This window comes from Astatotilapia calliptera, chromosome 5 (genome assembly GCF_964374335.1).
Source record: "Astatotilapia calliptera chromosome 5, fAstCal68.1, whole genome shotgun sequence".
Classification (NCBI taxonomy): Eukaryota; Metazoa; Chordata; class Actinopteri; order Cichliformes; family Cichlidae; genus Astatotilapia; species Astatotilapia calliptera.
Genome location: NC_137426.1, coordinates 29,498,931 through 29,515,259, shown reverse-complemented (window position 1 = coordinate 29,515,259; position 16,329 = coordinate 29,498,931). Strand labels below are relative to the sequence as shown.

General features: G+C 40.4%; 2 protein-coding genes across 2 annotated transcripts in view; one reads left to right on the top strand and one right to left on the bottom strand.

Annotated features, from left to right (window-relative positions):
- The window catches only part of LOC145428749 (uncharacterized), a 217,496-nt gene that overhangs the window by 18,445 nt on the left and 182,722 nt on the right, over nucleotides 1-16,329 (top strand). The gene's annotated exons all lie outside the window — the stretch shown is intronic.
- The window catches only part of dnah1 (dynein, axonemal, heavy chain 1), a 29,495-nt gene that overhangs the window by 12,672 nt on the left and 494 nt on the right, over nucleotides 1-16,329 (bottom strand). Inside the window, exons 2-46 of the mRNA XM_080301403.1 lie at nucleotides 16,114-16,281; nucleotides 15,957-16,008; nucleotides 15,636-15,819; nucleotides 15,277-15,415; nucleotides 15,020-15,152; nucleotides 14,464-14,628; nucleotides 14,100-14,355; nucleotides 13,856-14,013; nucleotides 13,534-13,745; nucleotides 12,592-12,890; nucleotides 12,299-12,449; nucleotides 9,766-9,962; nucleotides 9,411-9,633; nucleotides 9,122-9,241; nucleotides 8,949-9,031; nucleotides 8,716-8,857; nucleotides 8,166-8,321; nucleotides 7,871-8,069; nucleotides 7,502-7,755; nucleotides 7,050-7,262; nucleotides 6,798-6,962; nucleotides 6,578-6,699; nucleotides 6,243-6,348; nucleotides 5,969-6,148; nucleotides 5,751-5,891; nucleotides 5,466-5,629; nucleotides 5,245-5,358; nucleotides 4,985-5,173; nucleotides 4,788-4,893; nucleotides 4,526-4,639; nucleotides 4,286-4,435; nucleotides 3,755-3,841; nucleotides 3,461-3,647; nucleotides 3,295-3,386; nucleotides 3,065-3,219; nucleotides 2,805-2,982; nucleotides 2,521-2,715; nucleotides 2,303-2,422; nucleotides 2,065-2,223; nucleotides 1,842-1,940; nucleotides 1,616-1,756; nucleotides 1,345-1,505; nucleotides 1,094-1,251; nucleotides 698-871; nucleotides 122-300 (exon numbers count right to left, since the gene is read on the bottom strand). Of these exons, the coding sequence (XP_080157529.1) occupies nucleotides 122-300; nucleotides 698-871; nucleotides 1,094-1,251; nucleotides 1,345-1,505; nucleotides 1,616-1,756; nucleotides 1,842-1,940; nucleotides 2,065-2,223; nucleotides 2,303-2,422; nucleotides 2,521-2,715; nucleotides 2,805-2,982; nucleotides 3,065-3,219; nucleotides 3,295-3,386; nucleotides 3,461-3,647; nucleotides 3,755-3,841; nucleotides 4,286-4,435; nucleotides 4,526-4,639; nucleotides 4,788-4,893; nucleotides 4,985-5,173; nucleotides 5,245-5,358; nucleotides 5,466-5,629; nucleotides 5,751-5,891; nucleotides 5,969-6,148; nucleotides 6,243-6,348; nucleotides 6,578-6,699; nucleotides 6,798-6,962; nucleotides 7,050-7,262; nucleotides 7,502-7,755; nucleotides 7,871-8,069; nucleotides 8,166-8,321; nucleotides 8,716-8,857; nucleotides 8,949-9,031; nucleotides 9,122-9,241; nucleotides 9,411-9,633; nucleotides 9,766-9,962; nucleotides 12,299-12,449; nucleotides 12,592-12,890; nucleotides 13,534-13,745; nucleotides 13,856-14,013; nucleotides 14,100-14,355; nucleotides 14,464-14,628; nucleotides 15,020-15,152; nucleotides 15,277-15,415; nucleotides 15,636-15,819; nucleotides 15,957-16,008; nucleotides 16,114-16,281 (7,140 nt within the window). The remainder of the gene's footprint in view (nucleotides 1-121; nucleotides 301-697; nucleotides 872-1,093; nucleotides 1,252-1,344; nucleotides 1,506-1,615; nucleotides 1,757-1,841; nucleotides 1,941-2,064; nucleotides 2,224-2,302; nucleotides 2,423-2,520; nucleotides 2,716-2,804; nucleotides 2,983-3,064; nucleotides 3,220-3,294; nucleotides 3,387-3,460; nucleotides 3,648-3,754; nucleotides 3,842-4,285; nucleotides 4,436-4,525; nucleotides 4,640-4,787; nucleotides 4,894-4,984; nucleotides 5,174-5,244; nucleotides 5,359-5,465; nucleotides 5,630-5,750; nucleotides 5,892-5,968; nucleotides 6,149-6,242; nucleotides 6,349-6,577; nucleotides 6,700-6,797; nucleotides 6,963-7,049; nucleotides 7,263-7,501; nucleotides 7,756-7,870; nucleotides 8,070-8,165; nucleotides 8,322-8,715; nucleotides 8,858-8,948; nucleotides 9,032-9,121; nucleotides 9,242-9,410; nucleotides 9,634-9,765; nucleotides 9,963-12,298; nucleotides 12,450-12,591; nucleotides 12,891-13,533; nucleotides 13,746-13,855; nucleotides 14,014-14,099; nucleotides 14,356-14,463; nucleotides 14,629-15,019; nucleotides 15,153-15,276; nucleotides 15,416-15,635; nucleotides 15,820-15,956; nucleotides 16,009-16,113; nucleotides 16,282-16,329) is intronic.

Below are 16,329 nucleotides of genomic sequence, written 5' to 3'. Positions count from 1 at the left end.
ACAGTAAAGAATAAAGTCATGTGACATTAGGAAACGAAAGGATAGACCTACAATGTATTCAACATTATAAATATGACTATTTAATCATAACTACCAACATAACTAATCATGTCAGACTCACCTCTATCATTCTAGCTTCAGCCATGAGGATGCCCTGAAAGACTTTGGATAGATCTCTGAGATTGAAAGTGTAATGGGATTTGGCTGGAGTTGGGAGCAACTGGGAGGTAATGGTAGAGTAGACTCGGATAGTGGCATCTACAAGAGACTCATTCAGTGGCTGGATTGTTGGTACGGGTGCTGATAGGAAAAAAAGAGAGAGATAGAGAGACACACAGAGAAATAAAGAAATGCATTAGATTGGAAGACTTTCACAAAGCACTGGTCCAAGTTTGTTTTTTCCAAAATCCTCCATTTAACAATTGAGCTGTTTTACCTGACCATAATTCAAAAACACTTTAGTTCTTTTTGTATTAAAGAAACACGTATAAAACTGACTGAGTATTAGGAACATTTCCATTTTCTCTATCCCTAAACTCACTGCCTGGTTCCTTTTTATTCATATTTCCATGTGAAAGAGAACAAATAATGAGCCAGAATGGTTTTTAGGCTAATATCTATCCTGCATTCACTAACATAACGTTAACATGTGGTCTTAAATTCAAACCCAGTGGTAGGACTCGGTAGTTCTGCTTACCCATCCAACTTCCTAGAATGGTAGAAAAAATGTTTTTCTTGCTGGCATCATCCAGTTCAGTAAACGACAAGAAGTTGAAGTGGCGTGTGAGGCGCTGAGTTATCGGGTTTCGCCCTCCACCTGGGGGTCCCATGGCACAGGCAAAATTGATATCCACTAGTTGCCTGAAAGTCCCTGTGTACCAACAAAAAGAGAACGCTTCATTTCTGATCCAAAATATTGAAATAAAACACAAATTTTAGTGTTGGAACATGAACGATCAATGTTGTAAGAATGTCCTCAGATGGTACAACTAGGCAATTAATACAAAATGAAGCTAAAAGGTTCAAATGTTTACACAGAAATATTCCTGGGAACAGTAAAAGTGAGAACATGAAATAGGCTGAAAGCTCTCACCTATCTGAGTCCTGTCGTACCAGCCTCCGTGGTCCATCCACTGCCTCAGCAGTTCAATGGGAGGCTGAGCCCCATAGGTCTCCAACATGGGCATGTTTAGGTCATCGATGAAAAATACAAAGTACTTCCCTATTGGAGGTCCAAACACACCTTTCCACCTGACACACAAGCACATGCACCAATCAAAGGGCGAGGCTCAGCGATATTGTTGCCTTGCTGAAAATATCTAGTTGGTTTAATTTGGAACACACCTTTTGTCTACTTTGCTGTCAATGAAATCTTGAGTCTGATTGGCTGAAGTGCGGGCAGAGAACATGAGGAAGTGTGTGATATACTCAGCAGACATGCTATTTAGCAACTTATTTGACATGGTCAGGGTCTTTCCTGTGCCAGTTGGCCCAATACAGAGCACCTGGAAACACACACACATTAAACAGATTAAACTGTTTTAATCTTTTCAACATTTTCAACTTTCCATTGAAAACCTTAAAAATTACTTTAATCACAGGAAGCTGCACTCACAGGTTTCTTGTTGGTTAAAAGCATATCCAACAGGAAAGACATTCTCACTGTGTCTGCAGTTGGAACAATAATGTCTGAAAAATTTGTTTCTGGGGTGATTACTACACTCTCTGCATACTTCATCCAGCTGACCCACTGGACCTATAGTACAGAAAAAAGGCTGACTCAGCAAAAAATGAAGCGATAGTTTCATCTAACATCTATGCAAAAATTTCTGTTCGTTTACTTTTCCTCCCTCATCTTCATCGTCACCATCCTGATTCCTTATTCCATCATCAAGTCTGTAGTCATACACCGAGCCTTCTTCTGGAAAACACAAGTTGATCTGAAGGAGAAATACATTTACAATGTTGAAATAAACTGCTGTCAAAAATTATCCAGTGAACATATATTATACTTAATATATATTCAATGTGTCTGGGATGCCAAAGCAAAGATGATAAGCTGACCCTCTCTTCTGCCATTTTGTTTTTGAGCCACGCACTGAAGCGCTGGCAACTAGCTGCATCTCCTGTGGCTCCTACACTCCACACCAGACAGAAAAAGAACCAGGGCTCAATCAGCTCCTTTAGATGGTCCAATTTCGCTTGAGGTGGTGGCCTCTCACCCTAAACAATGATGAAAGACTTGTGAGGGAAGGATGAGTATTATAAGAGACATTCTGACACAGCCAAGATTGACACAAACCTCTTTAATATTGAAGGGAGTGAAGAAGCAGTCCATCATTTTAAGCAGACTACAGGTAAGGTTGCTGTCCAGAGATGCGATGACCTCCTTTACTGAAGTGCGGACAAATGTAATGGAGTCCTGAATAAAATACAGAGAATTAAACTGTTTTTATAAACACTGTAACAGCCAGAAGCTTTAATATTATACTGTCTCAGTTATGTTGACTACTCTTTTACCTGCAGAAACCTGTCAAACAGAGAGCTGAGCATCTCTTTGTATGGTTTCAGGGCTTTAGGAATCTGCCTCAGCCAGCACTCTGTGAAAGGGGTGAGTCCCAGAATACTTGGCTCCAAGTAAACCATACCACAGCGAGACACTGTAGCTGGAGATGCAACTGCCAGGTCCTGCACCTCAAACATCATGGTCATTACCTACTCGAGAAAGATGCAAAACAAAATTGGTGAAGAGATAACAGACTGACTGAAAACCCAAGGTTGGGAAAACGAAACCTTCATCTTACGTCGGTGAGCTTAATGATTTCGCCAGAGCTGAGACAAAGCTTTTTGTTGTCATCCAGGACAGTGTTCAAGTTCTCAATCCACACAGCATCCACTGGCCCGTCAAACATGTACCACTTTTTCTTCTGGTCCATAGATGCTACGCCTTGGCGAATAAGACACGAGAGGATACCGTCTGTCCTACACGGGTGGAAAAAAAGCCAAAATGTTGGTGCCTTTTTTTAAACTCCTCTATAAATCGTGTCAGAAGGGGCATTCTTACCACTCATGTGTGAGCAGGTCATACTCTCCATAAAGTTGTCCCATGGTAATTGACTTTGGGTTGAGGACATATGTTTGAACAGCTTCGTAAACACCACCGCTCACAGAGGGCTGGCCCTCCAGAGCTGTTATTGCTGCACCTAGAATCTCATAACACTAAAATGCACAGTGTTTATTAAGATAAAGTAACACAAAAACATTAAACACAAGAACAACATGAAAATGACTCACTTTGGTTTTCCCTGATCCAGAAGGTCCCACCAACATCAGGCCATGTCTCACCACAGTGGTTTCATACAGCTGAATACACTTATTAATATACCCTGGAATGCCCACCAGTTCTGTTATTAACTCATTCAAAAATAAAGACAAAAGAAACACTTTTAGAAACACTGACCATCGACATCTTTGAGGTTCTTCGCAGTGCAGACATTACGAATGGACTCTTCCAGTGTGCCATAATTGATCGGCTCCTGTTTTATCTTGGGAAAAAGATCAGACACGATGCCATTGAAGAGCTTCAGGTCGTCCTGTAAAAACTTTGGTACATTGACATCTTGAATGGCCCGAAGACAAATCAGCTCCTACAGGACAGATTGAAAAATAATATCATTTTTAAATTTGTAATCAAAAGATTTTTCACAGCTCACAAATCTACTTCTAGATACACACAAGAGAAAAATAATGGCACCTCGTTCATGTTCGGATTTTCCCTTTTTAGGTTTCCAGCAGCTGAGATCACAGTCTTAACAGCTCTCATACCAAAATCATAATGATCCTTCACAGGACAAAACACAAAGGTCATCACAGAGTTCAACTCTTTGTAACATTATGACTGTACATACAGTTTAATGTCCTATTTGCCAATTTTACAAAGTCAAAAACTAATAAAAACAAAAATGAATTTCTGTTCAAACTGACCAGATTTACTGCAGTTTAGTTAGCTGTTCTCATCATTTAGTAAACAACAAACACAACATGAACATCAATATTAAAGCAAAACTACACAAACCACAAAAAAATTACCAGAAAAAAGCAGAAAATTTGAAGACTCTCTACCAATGAGTGATAAAAATGCTCACTGGTAGAGAGTAGTGTATCACTCCCAACTGTGGCAGATTGTGTATAAAATACAATCGTTTCAGTTTTCTGCTGTAAATGACACTGGTGGTGCCATTTATAGCATCTATGAGGAGGTATGAAGACTCCTCTGAGTTCATACCTGAGAGCTCAGCTGTTCAGAGGAGAGTTTGAAAGTTGTTGTGATCTTGTTGGAGAGAACTTTGGCATCACTGAAGCCAAATGAGTATAGGGAGATCTCAGCTATCATCGCATAGTTAGGGACCATCATGGCCACGGGACGAAACAGGGCCTGTGGAAGATGTGATTTCATTTTTTGAACCTCATCAGCTTATCCTCAGTGTTACAATGACACAATTAAGTTCGAGTTATCATGTCAAACCTTGAGATTGTCAGGCAGTTCTGTGCGGCCAGCATAACCAGGATTCATAGTGATGAATACCGCGCAAGAGGGGACAAGAGGGATCTCTACCCCCTCGAACACAAACCTCTCTGCCTAAAAAAATAACATACATAACATGCATAATTATCTTTTATAAAAAGAATTAGGTAATATATATGTATACATATTTAAGTGATACTTAAATCTGTAGCTGGTAGGTAGGGGGGTGTGAAAGTGTAAAAAAGTGCAATCAGCTTCTCACCCGTTGCTGCTGGGCCTTTTGTATAGTGGTGATCTGCTGCGCCACCACGGACAACACTTCAACATCAATACGATTAAACTCATCAAAGCAGGCCCAGGCACCAGAGCTACAAAGTGTGAGCCAGATAAGGAATCACAAATGTACGGTGCTACATTTTGTAACAGCTGAATCATTGTGTCATACCAACAAGCTGTTACCTGGCCAGTCCTTTGAGAAATTTGCCCATTGCAATAAAGTCCAGCTGATCAGAACAGTTGAAAACTACCGTCTGGATCGCCAGAGCCTTTCCAAGGTCTTTAGTTGTTTCTGTCTTTCCTGTGCCTGCTGGACCTGCGGGTGCCCCTCCAAACTTCAGGTGCAGAGCTCCTGTCAGGGTCAAGTAGCATCTAAAAAAGCCAGATTAGTGTTCAAACTGGTGAATGATATTCAGTTAAAAGCAGGGTAGAGTAACCTTTACCTGTCAGTGAGTGGAGTGATGACCAGCCGCCCAGAGTTACCAAGGTACTCGTAGCCATACAGGAATTCTGCATTCACTGCGCGGATGTACAAATCACCTTTTGCCCAGTAGTATCTACAAACAGCATCGCATAAATGTAACACTCCTTCTGCACCTACAATGTTTCACATTTACCCCATGAAGGAACTGAAGTAAAAACAACAGCAAAATAAGAAGGAAACCTTAGCTGGCTGATCCACTCAAAGTCATTGATGCTTGAGACCTCCTGCTCCACCATTTTGGCTGCTACATCTTTAGCATGGACTTCTATGACAATAAGGGCAGACAGCACAGCTCGCTGCATCTTGGAGAGCTGTCCTCGCACAAGCTTCACCAAGTCCCCCAACTTCACAAAAAAAGGTAGAATGTTAACAAGGTTGTTAGACTCTCGTGTGAACAGTGTTCAGTGCAATGAGAGCCATAAAATGGCAATATTTTTGACTGGCTAGTCTAAATCACATCCACACCTGTGTCTGTAGTTGGGGATAAAGACGAGTGGCTAAGTTTCTCTGCTCCAAAGCGTCTGACACCTCAGCGGTCCAGAAAACCTGACAGCCTGCTATCACCACTTGACCAGGCCATGATAACACCCACTCTACACGTGGTTGCTGAGAAAATAGATCACATAGCATCTTATTGAAATGCCTATTACGTGTGAAAAACAATAAAATTCAGGTTCATGTACCTCATGGTAGTCTTTGAGTGACCGGTCAATGTTATCTCTTAAAGTAGCTTTCATAGACTTCTCCACATCCCTCAGCCAGTCCTCCACATTACCAGTAGGACAAACTGGAAAGAACAGTTTTACCTGTTCCCCTTCTCCAGAGTACATGTGTGTGATCTGCAGGTCTGACTGAAACTGAAGCTAAGAAACGATAGAAATCCAACTTCATTACTTAACTACTTTAGCCATGTTTTGCACATGTTGTCTTAATATGTAATAGTGAGCCAAAGCAAACCTGTGCAATATTCTCGAAGCATTTACGCAGGTGTGGCTGAACTGCAGTGGGATCTTTGGTTTGGGACAGAATCTCCAGGAGCTCATCATCTGACAGGAAGTAAAACCTACAAGCAAATATTTAGGGTGCATCAAACACAGTTACTTTGTTACCTACACTCAAAATCTTTATAACAGGTAACAGGAAAAGGCAGTTTTGAGGGGTTTCCTCACTGTTTGGGACGGCACGTAGAAAAAGTTGATTTACAAAAGCTCTTCACGTAAAATTAAAAAAATAAATAATTAATTTTAAAAAATATATATTTTTAACGCTGATCTATTTTGTCTGTGTCTTACCTGGGGAATAAACTTCGTTTTGTTTCCAAGTACTCACTGAGACCCTTCTGCACCTGTTCCAAAAGTCCGTTACAATTCTTAAGTTGCGTTAGTAGATGAGCATCTGGAAACAGATCAATCACCTAGAAACATTCACAAAAACAATCATATATAGTCCACAACAACTTGTGAACCACCAGTATTCTCTAGTTCCACACAGAACTCTAAGCCTCTCTCTGACCTTTCGATTATTAAAGGCACTTTTCATAATACTCCTCCAATTTTGCTCCATTTGCTGGTATCTTTTTCCTTCTGTAGGCAGCTGCTGATTGATGTCATCAGAACTGAATATGGGTTCTAGGTACAGCCACGAACGCTGGCACATCAGCCACTCCTCCAGTACATCCTGTATACACCAAAAGAGGGCAGCAGCACAACATGAGAAACACAAATCACAAGACTTCCACAGCTGATAGGTGTCTATGTTGTGCACCTGAGTCATTCTGAGCTTGCTTTCCCAGGAGTTGATTCGTGCCTCAAATGTTTTTTTGAAGGGGGACAAGGACATGCTCTGTGTCATGACAATGTGGTCATCGAGCAACTGAGACACTTCATCTGGGCTCGTTAAAATGTAAGTTCCTGTGTTCTTGTAGGGCAAAACATCAATGACTACTGTGGACCACTCTTTTTCCATCTTTTCCAGGGCCTGGGTGAAAAGGTATGGGAGAAAAGAGGAAGCAGCATCAGTTTTAGCTAAAAAAAAAATAAATCACACACTGACAGTGTACATAGCCAAAATGAGTAGAGTCCCTAGTGCTTTAAAACAGCAGAAGCATCCCTATCTGAACTACATTTTGCAGATGATAAAAAAAAGACACAACATTAAAAAATTTTTTACAAACACTATATGAAACAGTTTAAACAAGGATTCTTGTTCAGCAGCACCTGTTCAATAGAGTATTCTTTCCCAGCCACCTCGGCCACTTGAGCTATGTCATCCACGTAGTTCTGTAGGCCAAGCTCCAGGCAGTGAGACAGGGTCAAGTTGGCTTTAGGCATGACTTTAATTTGAGTGCGTTCTGAAAGCATCTCCCAGTGGCGGCTCTTCATCCCTGGGTTCCTTAGTCCCTGAATTAGAGGGACGTAAGGACGGAAGTCCTCAATCTTGCTGAGAATTAGATTTGCCACCATTTGGCAGTCTAGAGTTGTGTAAGACACCAAGAAAAGCCCATTAAAAAACAACAATGTCAGTCATATTTTGAAATGGAAGGCACAGCTTTGTGAAGTTTAAATGGTAATACACGTATCACCTACCAGGAATGTCGTTGAACTGTTTAATACATTTGTGGATGGTCTTGTAGGCTTCAGTGACAATGTGCTCAACCTGCTCAGGATCAATGGAAGACAGTGGGTCACAGAACCAGCTTTCACTCCAGCGCAGCCAATCAGAGGTGGTGGTCCATAAATCTCTATAAGGCTGGAAGTCTTTTACAAGCTTCTGCACACGGTCATACTGTAATAAACATTAATGCCCATAATAAATAGATACTCTTTAGTTTTTGAATTAATCACACAAAAATCCTTTAACCCGAGCCACTGTTTTACTTACATTTGTGACTGTCATGCCGAACAAGCGTTCCCTGTTGTTGTAAATTTGGGCCATAGTTTGGCACTCCTTAAGTTGCTTGCTTGTCTGCCTGACCTTGTTGGCCATCTCATGGGCATGATCAATGTCTCCATGGCTCGCAAACCTAGCAACAATCATCTAGAAACATACAGTGACTACTTTAGAACCATGCAACATCAGTATAATTAGAAGCTCTTTCATATAGTGGACACGCTGCTCTAAGTGTCTGCTTAATAAAGCAAAAAACAATTCAAATCAGTTTTATCTACGTAGCACCAATTCACAACAAGAGTTGCTCCAGGGCACTTTATTTTGTAAGGTAAAGACCCTACAAAAATACAGACAAAACTCCAGCAAACAGATGACCCCCTTTGATGACGGTCTTGGCGACATTTGGTATAAAAAACTCAGTTTTAACAGGAAGAAACCTCCAGCTAAAAGTCTGTGAAGGTTCTCAGTCATCCAGGTCATCGTAGTCTAAGGAGCTTGGAAAGAAAAGCTAAAAGTAAAAAATATAGTCGATTGAGTTGACCTGTAGATTAGCTAAATGCTCCTCAAAGTTGCTCTGCTCAGTTAGATGGATCTTGCGGAAGCACTCCTCATCCTCCAAGTGCTGGGTGGCTACTGGTTCCATTTGGTTGATTATCTTTTGTGGCCATTCAATGGCTTTCCACCTGCACAGATAAGTCACTATAAATCTCACAAAGTCTCCTACAAGGTATCTAAAACAAATTCCCTTTTAACTAACGCTAATCATACACTTACTTTTTGTTGACATCATTGTTGGGAAGAGAGTGGAAAAATTCTTCTATGAGCTCGTAGTCTGACAAGGTCTTGGCAAGATGTTCCTGTTTGCAGATGAGAAAAAGAAGGATGGATTCATAAAGTAATTCTTAATTTAATATGTACTACAGAAACACCCACTTCACCCATTCGACCTTGTAACTCTTAAGCTGTTCTGGGATTTGTTTCATCCACTGCCTCTTTTCACTCAGTTCCTCGATGCCAAAGGGTTTCTCACGTAGCTTTCTGTTAATAATTTCACATTCTTCACATGCCTACACATAAAAAAATAACCAAAATTTAAGAGAAAAACAAGAAAAATGTCATTTCAAGCTGAATTTAAGGATGTCTTTAAAAATAAATAAAAATAAATAAATGAATAAATAAATAGCAATTAAAGTTATTATTATTCATGTTCTCTTAGAAGAAAATATTTAGCCTTACCTGGTCAACCTGAATACGTAGCTTCAGAGCAAGGTGGTCTAGTAGTGCTGTGGCTAACTCCTTTCTCTTTTCTGAGAGAGACTTGCGTACCCCGTTAACACAAACATGAAATGGACCAATCACTAGGGAGGATGGCAAGGACTGTTCAATTATTCTCTTTTCTTTGAGATGCTGCTGCACCTCTTTTTTCAGTTCTTGGGATGTCATTTCTGCACCACAAGATCTGGTAGCCAAATGATGGGGACATGAGAGAAACAAGAAAAGCACGAGTTCATTCAGTAATAGGCCACATATCCAACAGACCCACATCTCACACTTGTGAAAAGTGGGCACGTCACTTCAAACACAGACTTACGTGAGAATGTAAGCTTGTATGTCCAAATTGTGCAGCTCTAAGTACTTCTCATACTCAGCAGCATAAGCCCTGAGAGGTATGGTTGCTTGTATTAGAACATTACGGATGTTCTCCCTCAGCTCGGTTATTTGTGGTTCCTCCAAATGCACTGACTCAAGTAAAGGCTCCCCAACCATAAATAACTTCTGCAACACAAACTGGTACAGGCACATGCAAAACTATTCAAATATCAGTGTCACTTTCAAAATTCATCATTATAAGAGTACCCCCCATTTCTTTGCATTTTACTTCCAAGGAGCTAGAGCTTCTTCTGATTTTCCAAAGTAGTCTTGAGCAATACAGGGAGTGCAGAATTATTAGGCAAGTTGTATTTTTGAGGAATAATTTTATTATTGAACAACAACCATGTTCTCAATGAACCCAAAAAACTCATTAATATCAAAGCTGAATGTTTTTGGAAGTAGTTTTTAGTTTGTTTTTAGTTTTAGCTATTTTAGGGGGATATCTGTGTGTGCAGGTGACTATTACTGTGCATAATTATTAGGCAACTTAACAAAAAACAAATATATACCCATTTCAATTATTTATTTTTACCAGTGAAACCAATATAACATCTCCACATTCACAAATATACATTTCTGACATTCAAAAACAAAACAAAAACAAATCAGCGACCAATATAGCCACCTTTCTTTGCAAGGACACTCAAAAGCCTGCCATCCATGGATTCTGTCAGTGTTTTGATCTGTTCACCATCAACATTGCGTGCAGCAGCAACCACAGCCTCCCAGACACTGTTCAGAGAGGTGTACTGTTTTCCCTCCTTGTAAATCTCACATTTGATGATGGACCACAGGTTCTCAATGGGGTTCAGATCAGGTGAACAAGGAGGCCATGTCATTAGTTTTTCTTCTTTTATACCCTTTCTTGCCAGCCACGCTGTGGAGTACTTGGACGCGTGTGATGGAGCATTGTCCTGCATGAAAATCATGTTTTTCTTGAAGGATGCAGACTTCTTCCTGTACCACTGCTTGAAGAAGGTGTCTTCCAGAAACTGGCAGTAGGACTGGGAGTTGAGCTCGACTCCATCCTCAACCCGAAAAGGCCCCACAAGCTCATCTTTGATGATACCAGCCCAAACCAGTACTCCACCTCCACCTTGCTGGCGTCTGAGTCGGACTGGAGCTCTCTGCCTTTACCAATCCAGCCACGGGCCCATCCATCTGGCCCATCAAGACTCACTCTCATTTCATCAGTCCATAAAACCTTAGAAAAACCAGTCTTGAGATATTTCTTGGCCCAGTCTTGACGTTTCAGCTTGTGTGTCTTGTTCAGTGGTGGTCGTCTTTCAGCCTTTCTTACCTTGGCCATGTCTCTGAGTATTGCACACCTTGTGCTTTTGGGCACTCCAGTGATGTTGCAGCTCTGAAATATGGCCAAACTGGTGGCAAGTGGCATCTTGGCAGCTGCACGCTTGACTTTTCTCAGTTCATGGGCAGTTATTTTGCGCCTTGGTTTTTCCACACGCTTCTTGCGACCCTGTTGACTATTTTGAATGAAACGCTTGATTGTTCGATGATCACTCTTCAGAAGCTTTGCAATTTTGAGACTGCTGCATCCCTCTGCAAGATATCTCACTATTTTTGACTTTTCTGAGCCTGTCAAGTCCTTCTTTTGACCCGTTTTGCCAAAGGAAAGGACGTTGCCTAATAATTATGCACACCTGATATAGGGTGTTGATGTCATTAGACCACACCCCTTCTCATTACAGAGATGCACATCACCTAATATGCTTAATTGGTAGTAGGCTTTCGAGCCTATACAGCTTGGAGTAAGACAACATGCATGAAGAGGATGATGTGGACAAAATACTCATTTGCCTAATAATTCTGCACTCCCTGTAGTTATCCAGGCTTTCTGAAGGTCTTTCAAAGTTCTTTGGACATTGGCTGCTTTTTATTTATTTATTTATTTATTTATTTATTTATTTTACAAATTTTAGGGTTAGTACTTATTTTCAGAGAACAATTCAAACATAAAAACGGTGCCTAACTCAAAGGCTGCAAAGGTCCACTTTTAAATTGTATCTTTAGGCATTTATTGTCACAAGTCAAATCAATGAAAAGTTGGACAAAAGAGTGTCCATCTGTAAGACACAGTGGAGACTCTGTCATGAAACGAAAGACAACTCACATCCAAGGAGCTTTGAATGTCCTTAAAGAAGCCTGGAAAACTAATCCTGAACACTACACTCTCTTAGAACGCTTTTTCAAGAGAGTGCAGACTGTGCAGGAGAATCAAGGTGGTCATAGTAAATACTAATCTTCGAGCTCCTTAGAACTACACAAATTCTCTGTTTTTGTCTTATATACTTTAATTCCATCTATGCTTGAATGTTTCCGTCCCATTTTTCCTAGTAAAATTTTACAAAAAGAGAGACTACTTGAACCTTTTTTTCAAAGTACTATATTTTGAAGCCTCATTGCATTCTCATTTGTAAAGTATGCTGTATTACTCAGGAGATTTGATTTACCCTATTAAGCAGAGGCACACTACGTGTGCACATAATGCTGTTATCAAACAGGTTCACTGTAGATGCTGAAAAATTCTCCAAGGGGGTGCTGTAATGAACCCCACTCTCATCCAGAACCAGGTCCACCAGGAAAATAGGATTCTTCTTTGGCCTAGACATGGATAATTGTTATATTACAGACATAAATAATTATTATTTTAAGTATTGTAATCAGTTATATTTCATTCATTATTACAAAGTCCAAAAAATGGGAAAAGGAAAAGAGAAAGTTGTGCAAATGCATTTTATCGTACTTGTAGTGGCTAGTGATTAGGTCATTCCCCCAGACGAAGTCCTGAGGACACATCAGGACATTGTGGGAGGCATCCATCACGACCTTGGTCAGGCTGACCAGTGAGTTCTTCACAAGGACACGGAGGGAGTCCTGCATGTTGTAATGCACCAGATTGAGGAGTTTAGACAGCTTAGAAACCTTGTAAGTCTCCCAGCAAGTCTCGTTTATGTTGTATGTTCCCTTGCCCATATTCGCAAGGTTGTACCGGATGCTGTTGCACAGTGTGCTGGTCCAGTTATCTCTAAGAAACAGGGTTATCTGGATAAGGAAAGAGAGGTTAGATTAAGATATTTATATTGGTAAACTTGTAGAAACAAAATGAATAATCTCCTATGAGCTTATTAAATAACTACAGACGCTATGTTGTTTATATGGCTAAGATGTATGTTTTTGTTTGACTGTTCTTCAAGTCAGAACAAAAAAGGGATATGAAGACATTTAGCCAGATTTGCCAGAGCAAACTCATTTCTGGTGTAAAAACAAAGTACTGTTGAAATTTGAAAAGATCACGCAGTGGCAAAATTGCATGTTAGAGGTGAAAAGTCTGAGATTATTGCGACTAACTCTGTTGCATATGGATGTCTGGGAGTTTTTTTCTTAAGGCCCAAAACACAGAGAATATCTAAATCAAGTATGCAAACAGATTTACTAACACTTGCAACTCACTATTTATTGCTATTTGTGCCAATATTTAACATTGAATCTGAAACTTTTTTGCACTTGATAGTGAAATGAAATGTCTGTGCTTTGCAAACAGCACAACTTTTGTAAATTACCCATAAAAATGACCAAAACTATCAGCACTATTTGGGGATTGCACTCACAGGCTAATTTGCCCTATTTAGCAACCCCGGCCGGTAAACACAGGTTTTTACTTGATACTCTCTCGGTGCAACAGTACCTGAGTATGCGTCTGAGACTGGTCAAGTTCAAATTGATCCAATGGAAGTGGTTTACCCAACATCAAGTTGAACAGCCTCATGTTTTCTACTTTTTTGCACTCATGCCACATTTCAGAAAGCACACAGATCAGCTCTGGCCTAGTTTGCATGGACTTGAAAATAAATGCAGCTCGATTCGCCTCATAGGCAGAGTAAGGAACCGGAACACACCCTGCATAGATAAAACACAACAGTGTTTTGATTCTGAAGGTGTTAGCAGATGCTACATTTCCTTAATTATGACCTGAGTGACCAGTAAGTGCATAATGCAAAATATCTTACCTTGTGAGGGCACATATTCAGGGTCCTTCTGTGGCAGGGTGATATGTGAAAGGTCTTCAGGGCAGCTCATCACTACTTTGTCAAAAATCAAGCGGTTCATTGTACGGTCATAATCCAGTCTGACCTCATTCTCCAAGCCTGCAACACACGTCTCTAAACTGCACACACAATATTGCATTTATCCATCCTGTTAGTTAGTAAAAAAGCAGATCATATAGAATTAATAAGACAGGATATCACTCACTTTTTCAGCTTAAGGCCAGGAGCTGAGAGGGCACGTTGTTTGATACTCTGGAGACTATCAGTATTGAGAGACGGTGTTTTCCTAGAGATGGGCATGCAGTCCACTGAAAAGTGGTAGAAAATAAGTGCCTCTGTTTCCTCTCTGTAGCGCAGGGCAAACCCGACCCGCTCAACAAAGACACGTGGGTCTTCAGCACAGAATAACAGTCTGATCCTGGGTATCCAGTACTTACTGCCTGCTATGAAAGAGTCTGTTTCTATGCAGAAAGAGGGCGACAGATCAATGACATGGTCAGTAACAGCAGAGAGAGAGATGAAGAGACAACACTCTAGAGTTACAACAGTTTAAAAACATTGAAACCAACCAGGGGATTTACTCTCCTTATGCTCTTCACTTATATCAGGACTTCCTTTTTTGTCTGTCTGGTGGACCTTCTCTACCAGATACTGACATTTCTCCGTACAGTAATCAAGAATTCCAACTAAATGCCAGCTGTACTTCGGAGGTGGGCTCGCGCTTGCAGACTCATCTGCAAAAGAACAGAAAAGAGGGATTTAATAACACATTACTACATTTAATTCTAAATTCACTGGTGTCTGTGTTGTATTGTTGTATGGCCACTTATAAATTGCTTCTCATTACCTTTTAATGAATATCTTAAATTAATCCCAAAAAAGGATTAAAAGGAAGAAAAAGTGCCAAAAAACATGAGCACCACACATTGTTGAAATGCAGTTTACAGATAAACTATATCCTAAGTATCATTTGTAACAAACTAAACACCATTTAAAAAAACGGCTGAAGATTCATTGATTCACTGATTTTAAATTGACCTTTGCCTACATAGATCTACAGACATTAGGAGGCCAAGCTCCAACTCCAAGCGCAGCACCCAATACAGCAGCTACATGATACTTTACCATTTGCAATTTCATCATCTGTAGGTAGCAGGGCTTTTCCAGGAATAGGTTTTCGATCAGGTGATCCTTCAGCATTGCCCAAAGCAAGCCAGTCTTCTGGAGTCCGGCAGTCATATTCTTCATTGTCAAACAGCTTAATAAAAAACATGGGAAAGTTTGGTGTATATAACATTATATATAAATATGGAAAGTATTGCAATGAGAAAAAAAAAGTCTAAAAAGAGGGACTTGATTGGACAGTTGTGTAACAGGCTCACCTCCAGTGGGAGGAACAGCGAAATAGGACCGTCTGGTATGGTGTTATTTTTCAATGGTCTTGGCAATAAGAGATCAGAATCTATGCCCTTTTCTGCCAGGAGCTCTTCAACATGCAAATGTAAGTATTCCCTTCGACATCTGTTAGCAACACAGTATATAAAGACGCAGTTATTTCACAGCAGGACTTTGAGATAAAACAACTTAATGACTCTACTAAAAGCTGCTGTACAATAAAGGAAAAATGAGCATGTATTGCACACTATATGAGACGTGACCACTGAATCTGGTCTTACAGTATTCAAAATAACCATGACTACAGCAGCAGATGCCATGTGTAGTACACAAAAATAGTACACACCTCTCTATCGCTAATTTGCGGGGGATGGAGCCAGGACGGGTTTTGTAGGGTATTTGGACTTTGGGTTTATCTCCACCCGGGCAAAAGTATGGATTCTCCGAGAAGAATGAATTATGTTGTACATGTGGTACAAGGCAATCCTCAGCAGCCCATCTGGGCCGATGAGGTGGAGTCTTGGCGACTGCTTTTGAAGTAAACAGAAGTCAGATTTTACAGATAGCACAAAATGTTTTGGGATTTTTTTTTTCTAGATTTAAAATAAAAAAAATCGATGCAACAATAAAATATCAGATGTCTAAAATGTCATACAGCACAACTCACCCTCCCGTGAGTTATGACCAAATGTCAGCATGGACTGAGGCTCTGACACCTGCTGGGCATTAGGTGTACAAACCGCATACACATAAGCAATTAGTCAAGAGTTTCTCATTAGAGCAACAACAATCAGTCATTTTAGAGGAATCAGAGAAGCCTTTACCTGGAATTTTAATGTAGAGATTGTCTCAGAGAATATTCCCCTCTGATCTCTCATAGAGCCTTTCCCCACTTTGAAGACATTGTATTTCTGACGAGTTGAAGGCTTGGGCTCTGGAGGATCTGTGGGTGGATGAGGTACCCCGGAACCAGGAAATCCTGTGTTCTCACTCTTTCGAGCAGGATTTTTTTTTTTAAATGTACGTGTGAGCAATGACAG